Source organism: Thalia democratica, chromosome 8 (assembly GCF_965202585.1).
Source record: "Thalia democratica chromosome 8, ktThaDemo2.hap1.1, whole genome shotgun sequence".
Taxonomy (NCBI): Eukaryota; Metazoa; Chordata; class Thaliacea; order Salpida; family Salpidae; genus Thalia; species Thalia democratica.
The window spans coordinates 56,117,181-56,132,761 of record NC_139172.1 but is presented as its reverse complement, the minus strand read 5'-3'; the positions used below and the strand labels follow the sequence as shown (position 1 = coordinate 56,132,761).

Genomic DNA, 15,581 nt, shown 5'->3' with positions numbered 1-15,581 from the left:
CTAAAGTTTTAATTAGGTTGTCATAATCCTTTTTTTATTATTAATTAACTTAAGAAATGATTAAGTCTTATTTTTAATATCATGACAGTTTATTAGATAACTTTGAAAGTTTATTTAAAAAATTTAGTTATGAATGTTTTAAATATTTTTTATTAATCGAATTGTTTTATTATTGCAGTTATTGTTTTTACTTCTTTTTAAAATTGACTAGTATTCTAAAATAAATATGTAATTTTTTTTTCAGTGAAAAACTAAAAATGAAATCTTCAAATAAAACGTTTTTCAGATAAAATATATATTGTTTTTTTTAATTTTGGAAGACCGATACTCATTATGGATGACTTAGGTAAGAAATAGTGTATTTTGTTAATCAGTTGTATTTATATAAACTTTCATCAATTTCTATTTAAATAAAATGATATATTTGTGTGTTAAATTATTGCAACAAAAATTAAAATTGTATTTAAAAACTATCATTTAATCACAATTCGAGATTTTTAGTCTTATCAAATATTTAAATAGTAATTTATAAATGCTTTGTTTATTGGAACTTAAAATTATATTTACTTTAAGTCGGTTTTAAACTAACACTGTAAATTACCAAAAAAATATTTTGCAACCATTAACGTTTTAAATTATGTTGACTAACCTACTTCAATCACAGTTTTAATATAGTTTATATTTATAAATTTTTGTTAAAAACTAGAGTTAAATTTGTTTAAATTAGAACTGTATAGAATACATACTTGTATCTAAAAACATGCTTGTTAGCATTTAAACTATATTTTTTTGGTTGTTAAAATCTACTTTATTTAATTTTTTATAACAACTACATAAGTAGTTTTCTATAGTCAATTACAAAACCTAGTCTGTTGAGTTAGATGTCTTGAGAAAAAATATTACTTAATATATAAGTATTAAAAATAAAGTTTTATGATAGAAAGTTCCAAGTTATCAGGAAAAGTGTTTATAAGTTTTAAGAATACAAAAGCACACAGTTGGTTTATTATTTTTACAAAATTATATAAAAACAAAAATAAAACTATCTCCCCTATACCATAGGTCAGAAATTTGAAAAAAGACTGTTTTTATATGTTTATATTTTATTTTTTTAAACTGTTTTTTACGAAAATAAATAAATGATGAATTAACTTTTATAAATGACACTAAAGTTTTAAACATCTTTCTGAAAAACAAAAATATATTAAGATAGTTGAACAAAATTTTCATGCAGCATGCTGCAATTTACTGACCCATGCTTTGTATGCTCAGTTTACTTTTACCTTGTAAAAAGTTCGTTGAACGCAAAAAAATATGTTCTTTGTTACATATTTTCAAATGTACTGTTTACTTAATTGCCATTGTTTCATTGAAACTTTGGTTTTGAAGATTTTTCAAATCTTATACTTTTTAAAACTAAATGGTTCACAAAAACGTTTTTTAAAATCAAAAACATTTTCTGGTAAATGTAGTCCAGAAGCTATAAAATTTGCCCTTTCCCTTTATCCTTTTATTTTATTTAAGCTTTTTATTTTGAATCTTTACAAACTTGTTAAGATTTTCTTTATGTAACTTTTAAATAATTATACGAATAAATACAAATTTATTTTTCATTAATCATTAAAAGAGTTAAAGTGTTTTATTCTGATTACTGTTTATGGTACAAAAATGTAACACTTTTTTGTTTTTATAATGTTAAAAACATCAAAGGATAATACCCACTGTACTGTACTAAAGTTTATTTTTTAAATTATTTTTTTCAGATGTTCTGCTTCAAGATTTGGAGGCCACGATTCCAGATGCCATAACTCCTGAAGCCAAATCTCCGAAACAACAGACAATTGAGTCTTTTGATGTAAGTTAAAGAAAACTAAAAATAAAAATAATTTGGTGTAAGTTTCTATAATAATATATAACTCTCCTAAACAATTGAATGTTTTGATGTAAGTTAATAAAAAATCTAAAAATAAACATAATTGAATCTTTTGATGTAAGTTAAAGAAAACTAAAAATAAAAATAATTTGGTGTAAGTTTCTATAATAATATATAACTCTTCTAAACAATTGAATCTTTTGATGTAAGTTAATAAAAAATCTAAAAATGAACATAATTGAATCATTTGATGTAAGTTGAAGAAAATAAAATATAAACATAGTTAAATCATTTTGTTTAAGTTTCTGTAATAATATATTACTCTCCTAAACAATTGATTCTTTTGATGTAAGTTAATAAAAATTTTGATGTAAGTAAAAAATACTTAAACTTACAAAACAACAGACTATTAAGTTATTTTATGTAATAAAAACATATACATATACATCTCTTCTTAACAAATAAGTCTTATGATATTAGTTTGTACCAGTAAATATTTAAATAACCAAAAAAGCACATTTGAGTACTTTGATGTAAATTGATAAATAATAAAAAAGTTATAGTATGAGGACATAATAATAAAGGTCATAAAAATGTTCAATTTTTTTTTAAAGTTGAGCTTATCTTAGCGATCAGAGATTTTTTACAGCTTAAAAATTAAAGTAATATTGAGATATAAGAGATCACTATATTGGTGATTTTAATAGGTCCCTTATTGGAAAAGTATAATAAAAGGCGGTTTTTTCATTAATGATCGCTTATCTCCTAAGCTTTTTTAAATCTTTAGACTTCTTTAAACTTTTCAAGTATTTTACTAAATATCAACCATTCACCTAATTTATTTCATTTTAGAATGCAAAAATCACTCTTTTTTTCAAAAATACTTGCTTTTCATTATTTAAAATGTTTCAATACAAAACATTTTTAAAAACTTTTAATGATTTTTCCAAAACTGTACAATCTCTAGTTGAAAGCACAAATATAAAGTAAGTAGATGTTTAGTGATCTTTCAAGTTTCTGAAAAAACTGATGATTAAAAAATTCTGGTCAACACATTTGTGTCAAAAAGGTTTTGAAAAAATACACATACTTCAAAAGTAAATTTTATACTCTCAAAATTTGTTTTATGTGATCGCTAAAATTGATTTTTGTAAATATAGTTTCTTGACTTCCTATGGCCTTAAGTTTTTTGAAATAAAATACAGTTTTTTTCTGAAACATTTACATTGTTTCAATATAAAACCTCATGAACTACAGTTACTTTTTTAAGCCTCTCAGTTATTTTTTCCACAATGATATTAAATCCAGGTATAGACACATACTGTATTTAACTTATGAGTTGTTTTAGAAACAAGTTCAGGGTAAACATACTTATAAACATTTTGATAATAGTTTAACTTTTGTGCAAATTTCATAAATATTTTGCAACATTTTCTTTTTTAGACAATAAAGTTAACAAAACATCTTTGAGTCTTCCAGTCTGTCAACCTTAGAATTTTCCAATACCTGGTATGATCATAAGTTTTCGTCAGTATTCTGGGAATATTTGAAGTTCTGCAACAGCGAGTTTACATATTTTTTTGAAACTTCAAATTTTTAAAGAAATGTTTGACAAACAGTTTTCAAATGTTCACATTTTAGGGTGAATAAAAAGTATGAAAAATACCCAATAAAAAACCATTTTTTTTTAGAAAATGATAAGTTAATGATCTATTTGATAAATATTTCTAAAGGCAAAATTAATTATTATAATAGTAAAACTGATAAATGGTTAAAAGTTGCAGAAGACAAATTAAAAAAGTATATTTTTCTTAGCACCTTCGTAAAAGTATCTGATTTATCCCTTTAAGCACAAACTCTTACAATAAACACTGAAGTTTTCTTTAGTAACTTCAATAAAAACAAACAAATTCAGTTATACAAACCAAACTTTGGTTGTTACATATAAATAACTACATTTTTTCCCTTAAAACAGAAACCAAGAAAAGTTTAGTGGAAATATATTTCTAAACAATATTTAGAACATTAAGCAAATGACTGATTTTTCTTAGTAAAAACACATTTAGAAAAATTACTTTGATCCAGACTTTATTAAATATTGTTTAGAAAATTATTAGTACTGTTAAAATTTCAGCTATTAGAAACTAATTTCTATTTAAAAGTTTTATTTATGAGTATACTTTAAATCTTAAAGTATTTAAAGAAGTTTTATTCTTTATTAAAAAAATAATTTAACCATTTAAATTATATAAAACTTCGACTTAAAAAAATTAAGTTAAACATTTAAACTCAAAAACTTTTATCAGCAAACCAAATAATTTCAGGTTGGGTTTCAAAATTCAAATGCAAATATTGATGAATTAGATGATTTGTTGAATGATTTGCAGGCATTAGATACAGTTTCGTCTGTTGGTTAGTTTTTATAAACCATTTGTTTTGAAATAAATAACATTATAAAAATAATTATGTATTAGATTGTTTTTGTCATCTTTTTGAAATATAACTTTTTCTATGAGCATACTTTTTATTGATTGCTTTTGGTTTTAAATTATTTTTGTTTTCGTCATAATTTATTTTCTCCAATAAAGTTGTAAAGTTGTATTCACAATATTATATTTATTAAAACTTAATAATTTATTTTAAGCTTTTTTTTATTTATTTATTTTTAATAATAATTATTTACTCAGGTAAGAAAACTTCAACTGGTTCGAGCTTTTCAGATGTAAGAAGCTCAAACGACAAGTTAGTAAAAATTTTTTGAATAATTATTTACTTATAAAAAAAACAAAATTTTTAAAAATCAATAAACAAAACATAAATTATTTACTTAGAAACAAGCTAAATTTGTCAAAATAAACAAAACATATTTTTCAAAACACAGTGTCATAAAATTATCTAAAATTTATTGATGATTCAAATATGTTAACATTTGAACAGTTGAAACTTGTATTTATTCAATTTAAAATGATAATTTTATAATAAGTGGTTTACAATTATAATAGCTCGTACAGTCCTGAAATTCCTACAAAATTAGATAATATTTAAGATAAGTCCAATCTGTGGCCCTAATCAGTAATTTTAAAAAGTTATTTTTAACAATATATTAAAAAACAAAAATATTTTGATTATGGTATTTAATTTTCAATAGTTTTTAAATATTTTTGCAGTTTAAAAAAAAAACTATTTTAACTAATTGAATTAAACAATATTAACTGCTTAAAGTCTGAAACATCAGACAAAAAATGGACATGATTGTTTTAAATGTACAGTTTATCACTTGAATAAACTTAATATAAACTATTTGGTTCAAAATGTTTTACCCAATAAACAGCTATAAATAACCATTAACAAAATTAAAGAGCTGTATATTATTAAGACGAGTAAAGATTTTTAGCTAAATTAAAAATATTTTTAAGTATAGTGATCAATTTGTATTACATTAGTTAAGAGTGTTAAATTAGTTGGTTGAAAATGATATATAAATTTTATACCAATATTTTACAGCTATTTGACAAGTAGATTAAGCTTTAATTTTCACACAGACTACTTGATTAACACATATATTTTTTAAATCAAAGTTTTTAAATAACATCAAAGCTATTTTTACACTTTTTTTCAGGGTTGCCACACACTCAGGATAACTCATGGATATTATAAAATAAAAAAATTCAGGATTGCTTAGGTCAATAGACTTTAAAAAAACTTCAGGTAGTTTTAAGATTTCTTAAAATCTCAGTCCGGTTTTTTCTAGACTTTGAATAAATTTAGTTGATTTAGTATAGATGTTTTGATATTTTTTAAGTAATTGTGTTAAAGAATCTGGTTTTTATTGTTTTTATAAGGTAAAAATAACATTTGTAAGATTTTGAAAAAACTCAGAAAACTAATGACAGTTTTTTGACTCAAAGAGTGGCAACCCTGTGTTATGTCGCAACAACTATTTTACCGCTTTATTAGTAAGAGAAAAAATTTACGTATAATTTGAAGTAAAGTAATTAAAAAGTCATTCTGCAAATGAACATATTTTTGAGTACCTACTGTTTTTATGAATGAACAGATTATCAAGTATCAACAGCGTTGAAGCACCGATTGGGAAAACCCCAACTGAGAAACCAGTAATATCAACAGCGTCTCAGCAGTTGGACGACTTGATGGCTTCGTTGCATGATTTTCACGTGAATGTAAACAACACCAGGGTTTGTTTGATTGCAAAATTTGTAAAAATATTATTCATTGTACAAATATTCACTCTAAATGTTAAGACTTTGGCACTCACAATATTTTTATTTACATTAAGTACATTAATACCAGGGTTTGTTTGATTGCAAAATTTATAAAAGTATTATTCATTGTGCAAACATTCACTCTGAAGGTTAAGACTTTTGCACTCACAATATTGTTATTTACATTAATTTCATTAATACCAGAGTTTTTATTGTAAAACAAGGTAAATATACATTTAATTTAAAAAATTCCCTTCACGACCTGTTGTTTGGTAATATTATTGTTGTTTACATGAGTTTATAAAGTACAAATGTATGTTTGATTTTGAAAAATATTGAAAAATTAGATTTTTCATATGAATATGTTAGTGTAATTTGCATGAATGTAAAAAGTTCAAAGTTTACTAGAAAACTATATTTAGAAATTTTCATATAAAGGACGCCACGCATTCAATCTACTCCAAGGCTAGTTTATAAAGAAACTCTAACTAGTTAGGAAATCAAGTAAGCCGTATCTGGGTTCTCTAATTAGTTTTTTTTTTTTTTTTGAAAATTTCAGGCTAGTTTTTTAGACTTTTAAATCTTTGTACCCAATTAATGTGTTTTTCCTCTAAGCAATAAAAGTTCTTTTATTACCACAATGGTACTTTTAAATATCAGGCTTGAATAACAGAACATTTATAAGTATTTTGTAATTTTTATTTTATTTTTTAACAACCCTTGCTTACTTTTTTGCTTTGGAAGCAATTTCACATTTTTGATATTTGTTTTCATACAAGGTAGAAACAAGATATTTTTATCAAAAAATAACTTTAGTTTTTTACAAATATAGCAGTACATAAACTAAGAACTTTTATAATAAATATCTTGTGTAGAACACTTGCTTTAAATATTGATTGAGTTTCATAAACTTAAACTAACTTTAAGTAATTAAACTTAATATGAGTATAAAACAAATATAGGTCTTCAATAAAGTTTTTAGTATTGATAAGATTAGTTTTAATCAAGTTAATGTAACTGTACAGTGTACATTTTACAAAGCTAAATAAGGTTTAAGGTCGGTTTTTTAATACTTGTTTGTAAAATTTAAAAATGTAATGTGTATAATATTTAATGTTTGAATGTTTAAAATTATTGTACACTTAATTATCTACTAAAATTACAATATGTTTGACACATATAAAGATACATTACATTATTTTTCATTTTATTATTATTATTAAACATTTTAATTAAGAAAAGTTGATTGATAAATTAAAAATTAGAAAAAAAATATAAGTAAATCAAAAATCGATCACAATTTTTAATCATATTTTTATTTAATAAATTTGCTTTAATTTTTTCTAGATATAATATTTTATTTAGAGTATCAATATACTTTTAAAAACCAAATTTATTTTAATGTACATATACTAGAATACTAAAATATGTTAGATACTTAATAAATAATTACTTACAAGTGCAATAAGACTTTTTAAATATAAATTTAAAAAAAAAAGTCTATAGTTTTTAATGAGTCAAAATGAAAAACTGGTATCCTCTTTATATTTTTAAAACTATTCGGAAAAAAATATCAAATAAATAATAAAAAAGTTCTAACTTTTGTTTGTTTATTATAATTTTTGAAAACGATTATTAGCATAAACTATATTTAATTCCAGTAAAAATCAGACTAATCAACATGATCATATTCCAAGTAAAATAGTTAATTAACTCACGTTGTTAAAGAAAAAAGACATGAAAATAAAATAATCGTTTTTTTTTCTCAAATTCATAACAGAATAATTTGCTTCGAATGAAGTAGTGTTAAAATGCAAAGTTTGTTTTTAATAAATTTCAATTTTTTTTGTTATGTTTTATTAAGTAAAAGTCTGAGTTTTGATCTACATTCTTATATAACACAATTAAAAAAATAGTTAGTTAATAGTTAAATAGTATAGGTAGCTTTTTGTAGCAAAAGTAAAAAAAATATATTTTATATAGTGTTATAATAAAAAAGAAACAGATTAAAACTCGTAACTAATATTGAATTAAAAACACTTGGAATTTTTTATACATGCACAGAATTTAGATTTGTACTAATCAAGTAATTTATTTCAAAACATATTCTATTTTCTTATATTGCAAAAGTGTTCAATTTACTTAAAAAGATTTAAATTTTTATTTTATTTTATTGCAGTTTTATTTGTATAAAAACAAAAATGTTAACATTAGTGCCTCACATTAAAGTAAGTTTTTATTAAAATTATTCAATTAATATAAATCTTTTATTTATCTTTACAAAAACTAAGTTGTCTGGCATAATAGCATTTTATAGAACATAATAAGTTTTTGTATAATTGCAGTTATCCAATTAAAACAAGCATTGTTTAAAACTAACAAACTAAAAAACATTGCTATTTTCTAGTTTTAATATAAACTTTAGATAAATTTAAAGTTTAAAGTTTTTGTTATGACCGCTAATAAAAGTGTTAGTCATATTTTTTTACTATAAGCAATTAAAACCTAAAATAACTTTTCAATGATTCATAATATTGCAATAAAGGTTATTGCGTTTACTTCTTTTTATTCAAAGCATTGATTTTTTTATATACTTAAGGGGTATCTTTTAAAAATATGAACTTTTTCAACATATTTGGAAAACTTGTTTAAAACATTTTTCAAAATCATTTATTCTTATTACAGATGCAAAATATGACAAAGTTTTTTCTGCGATAAATGTACATATAAAACTTTATTAGCTTCTATTTTCCACTAGATTTACTTAATTTAAGTTTTCTTCAGTTTATTTATACTATTAAGCATCTACTCCAAGGTTAACCAAACCTTTATTCAAGATACCCCTTTTAAAAAACCTATGGCCCCCTACAACAAGATTACTGAAAATATACAATTAAAAACGCCAAGGACCTCTTTTTTTTTGCTGTTCATCATCCAACTTCAGAATATCTAGTAAAAACTTCAAAATATAACTTCATGTGTCCCCGGTGGCCCCTTTGCTGCTCATGGCCCCAAAGGGGACCACTTGGCTCACTTATGGAAACCCTGGTCTAATCTATACATTTGTTTATTTGTAAAGTTTAAATTACACATATTAAAAAAACAAATAACTTTAACTGTTTACCAATTAATGTATTAGTTTTACGACTTAGTGTTAAACGATTTTTTGTTCAGGATTTTTCTTTCTGTGTACACAGGGTTGACTAAAAACCTGGAAAAGCCTGGAATTTGACATTTTAGGCTAAAATACATAGAAGTAAAGCAATTTTGAAAAAAATCTGAAAAAAACCTTCGAAATTATTTTTCAGGAATATTCATTGCCTATAAATTGCCTAATATTTTTGTTTTAAGTAATAAACATTTTGTGATACAACTAATGATATTGCTACAAAGTAAATAAAACAGTATATTTACATATAAAACTTATGCATGTTAAAAATAATAAATATTAAATAATAATAAAAAAAAAATTTCACAGGAATCATCAGTCCACAGTGAGCTTTCAGACCCCGCTTATGCGAAGCCGGATAAATCAAAATCCATTTCAAACAACCATGAAATTAAAAATGGTTAGATATTTTTTTTTATAAATTTGAACTTTTTATTTGAAACATAATGAAATTAAAAACGGTTAGATATTTTTTTTATAAATTTGAACTTTTTATTTGAAACATAATGAAATTAAAAATTGTAAGATATTTTTTAATAAATTTGAACTTTTTATTTGAAACATAATGAAATTAAAAATTGTTAGATATTTTTTTATAAATTTGAACTTTTTATTTGAAACATAATGAAATTAAAAATTGTTAGATATTTTTTTATAAATTTGAACTTTTTATTTGAACCATAATGAAATTAAAAATGGTTAGATATTTTTTTTTATAAATTTGAACTTTTTATTTGAAACATAATGAAATTAAAAACGGTTAGATATTTTTTTTATAAATTTGAACTTTTTATTTGAAACATAATGAAATTAAAAATTGTAAGATATTTTTTAATAAATTTGAACTTTTTATTTGAAACATAATGAAATTAAAAATTGTTAGATATTTTTTTATAAATTTGAACTTTTTATTTGAAACATAATGAAATTAAAAATTGTTAGATATTTTTTTATAAATTTGAACTTTTTATTTGAACCATAATGAAATTAAAAATGGTTAGATATTTTTTTATAAATTTGAACTTTTTATTTCAAACAACCATGAAATTAAAAATAGTTAGATATTTTTTTTTTTAAATTTGAATTTTTTATTTGAAACACAATGAAATTAAAAATTGTTAGATATTTTTTTAACACATTTGAATTTTTTAACTTAAAAATAATGAAATTGAAACTGATTAGATATTTATTTTGTTTTAATAAAACTATGTGTTACCAGCAGTATAGGTTTAAAAATTACCAATCTAAAATTGCCTAGATGTTTATTTTGTTTAAAGAAAAATAGTTGCTTCAAAAAGCATAAATTTAAAAATTTATAAGAATAAAACTTTTTTAGATGTTTTTTTGTTTAAATATAAACAATTAAAAAATAACAAAGCTGTTTAGATAATTGTACTTAATAAATTAGTTTAAAAAAAGTTTATAATGAGATATCATGACGCTAAAACAGTTCAACTTTGTTTTTAAGTGGAATTTTTTTTAAACTTAAAATTTATATAATAATGTTCAAATAAGTTAAACGTATATTTTTTAAACTGTGAAACTAAGTATAAGTTTAAAATTTCATTTAATTAAAATAATTTATTATAATTTAAATACTATTATTTATGCAAGATTAAAACAGATAACTATAACCCAAAGTAAAATATCAATATAAAAAATCAGTAAATTAAATTATTTAAAAAACTACTAATATACTAACTGTTACAAAAACTATGATATTTTTGTATTAGTACACTAAAACCAGATTAATATTCTTTTCATCTGTAAAACTCTTAAGCATACAAAAAATTTATAATCGTGATGCTTTAAACTGGTAAAATATTAAAGTTTCGGCACACATTAAATGTTAATTACAGAAATTAATTTTGAAATGAGTCTTTAAGTTATTTTTATTTTATGTTATGCAAAAGAATTCTAATGTCAGATTTTTTAAAGTTGTGTATTAAATATTTTAGATGTAGTTTGTTTAGTCAAAATTTCAGAAAACTTTTTTGTCTTAATTTTTTTATTTAGCTGCAAAATTAAAATATGATGTAGTCTTTAGTGTAATTGTTTTTGTTTTAGTTATTTTAGAAATGAAGTTACAGTCTATTCAATCAACAAAAGTCAAAAATTTTGATTGAAAAATCTTACTGAAGCCACCTTTTATCGGATTTATTATTATGATTATTAAAAAAGCGAGAGAAATGTGAAAAAATCACAGAATATCATATTTTGCCGTCAATTTTAGGATTCATGTTTGTTTGTAAGCCTTAATCAAATGTAAAGTTTCCAAATGACGTCATCAAAAAAAACTTTGGACATAAATATTAATGCTTCTACGAAACTAGCAAAAAGTTGTACAGTTCTTAAGAAATTTCAATACAAAAATTAACTAACATGAGCACATATAATCTTAAATTGATGACAGACAGAAAAAAACTTTACAGCTGTTAGAAAAGTTATGATGGAAAAAAAAAAGTATTTGACAGTTATAATTTTACAGAAAAATTTATGAATTGTTTATTAGTTGTAATGTAATTAGACTAAACCTATTTAATCTTCATTTTAACAAACCCAAAGAAGACTTTGATTATATTGTCGGTTGAGGGACAAAAACGCTCAAAAAGTTTGGTCCAAAGACCTATCGGTTGCCAAATTTAGTTGAGCTATTTTCTGTTAATTTTAGTTTTATTCTTTTAATTAGTTTAAGTTTGTTTTTTAGATTTAGCTTAAGCGACCAGTTTACAGAATTTTCTAAGTAATTGATTTTTGTATTATTTGTAATGTTCTAATTGTATTTTCTGAGAGATTATAAAAAATTATAAAATAAATTCCATATTGGAGTTCTTTATTTTAAAATAATACACTAAATGTTTCATTAAATTTAATTAAACACTAAATTGATTTATGCTATAACTATGAAACTAAGTTATTGGTACTATACATAGTTTTTTGTTCAAATAAAAATAAAATGTTTTGACAAAAGTATATAACTTTCAATTTATAATCTGAGTTTTTTGTGTGTGTAAAGTACTTTATGGCATAATAATATTTACAATCTCTTAAAGCAAGTAATGTTTAGTTGAAAGTCTTGTTTTAAAACTGAAGTAAAAAAAATTGTGTAATTTTTCCCAAGTTTTGTTATATTTCAAAAATTTGGTTACAACATTTAATTATTAAATCCGAAAATGTTATTTTAATTTTTTTAGAGTTTAATGTATTTTTAAAACTTTTTTTTTTAACTTTAGTTAGCAGAATATAACGAAACGAATAACAATTTAGTTTGGATAATACTATAAGAATTAAAATTAAAACGTTAAGTGTAACTAAATTTACAGATAAAAAGAAAAAATATATAAATTTATTTTTTTAAGACTACATATCTTTGAGATATAATGTTAATTTGTTTCAATATCTAAAATTATATATCGAACACAAAGATAATCTATAAGTATTATTTTCGATAACAACTATATCATACAACTAAAACATGCAAAAGCTAATTTCAAAGTAATTATATGGTAGAATCGGATTAAAGTATTAATTTTTATATCTTTTTATTTGAAACTTTTTAGATTTAAAGTTTTAGTTTGTGTTAAGTAGCTCTAAATCCGAATTTAATTGATATAATAAATCTATTTACATTCAGTTAAGCCTTTTAGTTTATTATTTTATGTCTAAATTGATATTTATAAATGTCAAGCATGTAATAATCTTTTCTAATGAAGCTTAATAGTAAGCAAACTCAACCTATGATAAAAAAGCTGAATGCGAAATAAAAGTATACGTAAAAGATTTTAAAGTTTAAACAAACTATAAACGATGAATAAAATGTATTTATTGTTGTAATTAAACTCTTTAAAAGTTGCACAATTCTTTGTATAAAAAAATATATAAGTAATCCTTCAAAATAACATAATTATAACTTATGTAAAAGTTTAAAGCTTTAAGTAAGTACAACCTTGAGAATGTTCAAATTTTTAATATCAATCCTTGATATCATTTGAAAACAATAAAATGCTCAAAAAATGTACAAAATTTTCCATACGCATTATAAAAACAATTTTGAAGTTGTCTAACTTTATATAAAGTTTCGATTTGATAACTTTTCAAAATATATTTTTAAATTAGAACAACTAAATTTTTATTGTAGTAGTTAAGTACCAAAATAAATCGTTTTTGTAATTACTCTATACTAATTATAAACTAAATTTTTAACTTGTAAGTTTGTTGCTTAAATTATTTAAAAATTCCTTTCAAATGAAAATAATACTTCAAAATAACTTCATAATTTTTAAGTACAACCATTTAAATTATCTTGTTGAAAATAAATCTGTTATATGCTTTATCAAATTTACTTATACAAAACTTTATATAGAAAGTAAAACGGTTTGTAAGTATTAGATGTTAATTCAAGCATAATATTTAAATGGTAATTAATAAAATTTTAAAGTTTTGTTACTCTTATATAAAGTAAATTGAAAAACCTAGAACACAAAAACAATCCATTTATAGAGCAATTTGAAAAATTGTTCATACAAAAATAAAAGTTGCTGTAATCTCAGTAGATTAATTCTAGAAACTTTTTATAAAAACAAAAGATTAAAGTACAATATTTGAAAAAAATAGTTTTATGTCATATTGAAAATGATTTTAAAATATAAGTATGTAAAACAAAATATAATAATAAAAGCTTAAAAAACTCTAGTAAAAAATACTGAAAAATATATTACCCTTCAAAAAAAAAAACGAAATTAAAAATTTAAAAAGAAATAAATAATTAAAGTAAGCAAGATAAAAAGTGTGAATTAAACCCAGCCTTCAATTTGAAATAAACTTGAATTTATTTGTCATTTCCGGTGACACAAATGACGTCATAATACTTGAGCTTGTGACGTTGACATCGCTACGTCATAATAACTGTAATTCACATTTACAAGCTGTTTTTACAAAATTTCATTTTTGAATGTTTTATTATATTTAGAAGTTTCAATATAAGCTTTCTAGTTATTTGTCTTAACTAAAAAAGTTCGCTCGATTTACTGAAATGTAAAGAGCTTAATTAAATAAAGGGTTTACTATTTTATTTGAGAAGATCGTAATTTTTTTTGCCACCGAAACCTGGTAGTAAACAAAAAATTTAATTTGCACATTTTTTTTTAATATAAACTAACTAAAGTTTATTAATATTACTAAATCTTCAAATAATACAACATTAGTTAGATTGAATAGTCATATATCGTTAATTTTTGTGAACTAATTAAAACTACCACATACATGAACATACTTGACAACTTTTATTAATAAAAACTATTATAAACAATATTTCTTGCATATAATGTTTTTAGAGGTGGTAAAATGAACAAAGATATATTTCTGCTTCAAAGTACAAAACAAAGATTCACAACTCGTTTAGTTTCTGCATTTAGAACTCAACTTAATAGTTTAAAATAATTTGTAGATTGTTAACATTTATATCTTAAAAATATACTCGTCGTAATAAGAAATTAACGGGAAACTTTTCTGCGTAGAAAATTTTTCATGGGTAAAGTTTTTAAACGATTTTTAGTTTTGTCAATTTCGCTCAGAGTGTACTTTTCGTGAGATAACTTTCTAAATTTCTAACTCTTTGACTTTATCAAACATCAGCTGTTATCCCTTATACTGTAAGTATATTACTCATAACTCATCTGCGTTTAATCCTATTCTCTAAAGTTTTTGGACATTAATCTCTAAACCGAACCTCGTTTTAAACATCAGCCCAATTTAGCCTTAAGCCTCATATTGCAATTGTATCTAAGTTTATTTATTCCTAACAATAATGACACTTTGCAAGATACTAATAAACAACAATTGCAAAATGTTAATTTTACATATATGCAACTATGATTCGTTACCACTTATCCCTAATAAAAAAACATTTAAATTTGTTTATTATCCCAGGATTATATTTAATGGAAACATTTTAGATTACGAAATGATATTGATAATATGTATCAGTTTAGTATGCTTATATTTTCAGAAATAAAATGATAAGAAACTTTTTAGGACGTAAATACATTTCAATTTTTTATGTGTATATTTTGAAAACTATCAACAGAAAGAAATTCGGACGTAATGTTATACGACATTAACATGAACTTATTTATACATTTATTTGTTTGTTAAATAATAAGACACCATTTTTACATGTGTTTTGTATATGATGTGTCTGTATTTTAAATTTAAAAACTCCTTAATTATAATTTCATTTTGAATTTATTTTATAGAATTTTAGATCTTTGAAAGTTAAAAGAAATTATGACGTAGTAATAAAGTTTTTTTTTTGTTC

At 22.0% G+C, this 15,581-nt stretch overlaps 1 protein-coding gene across 1 annotated transcript in view; it reads left to right on the top strand.

The window, feature by feature from the left end:
• Positions 1-242: 242 nt before the first annotated feature.
• Positions 243-15,581, top strand: part of LOC145843347 (paxillin-like) — a 30,731-nt gene continuing 15,392 nt past the window's right edge. Inside the window, exons 1-6 of the mRNA XM_082950812.1 lie at positions 243-346; positions 1,764-1,855; positions 4,198-4,285; positions 4,561-4,615; positions 5,931-6,069; positions 9,575-9,665. Coding sequence (XP_082806938.1) covers positions 334-346; positions 1,764-1,855; positions 4,198-4,285; positions 4,561-4,615; positions 5,931-6,069; positions 9,575-9,665 — 478 coding nt within the window. The 5' untranslated portion in view covers positions 243-333. The remainder of the gene's footprint in view (positions 347-1,763; positions 1,856-4,197; positions 4,286-4,560; positions 4,616-5,930; positions 6,070-9,574; positions 9,666-15,581) is intronic.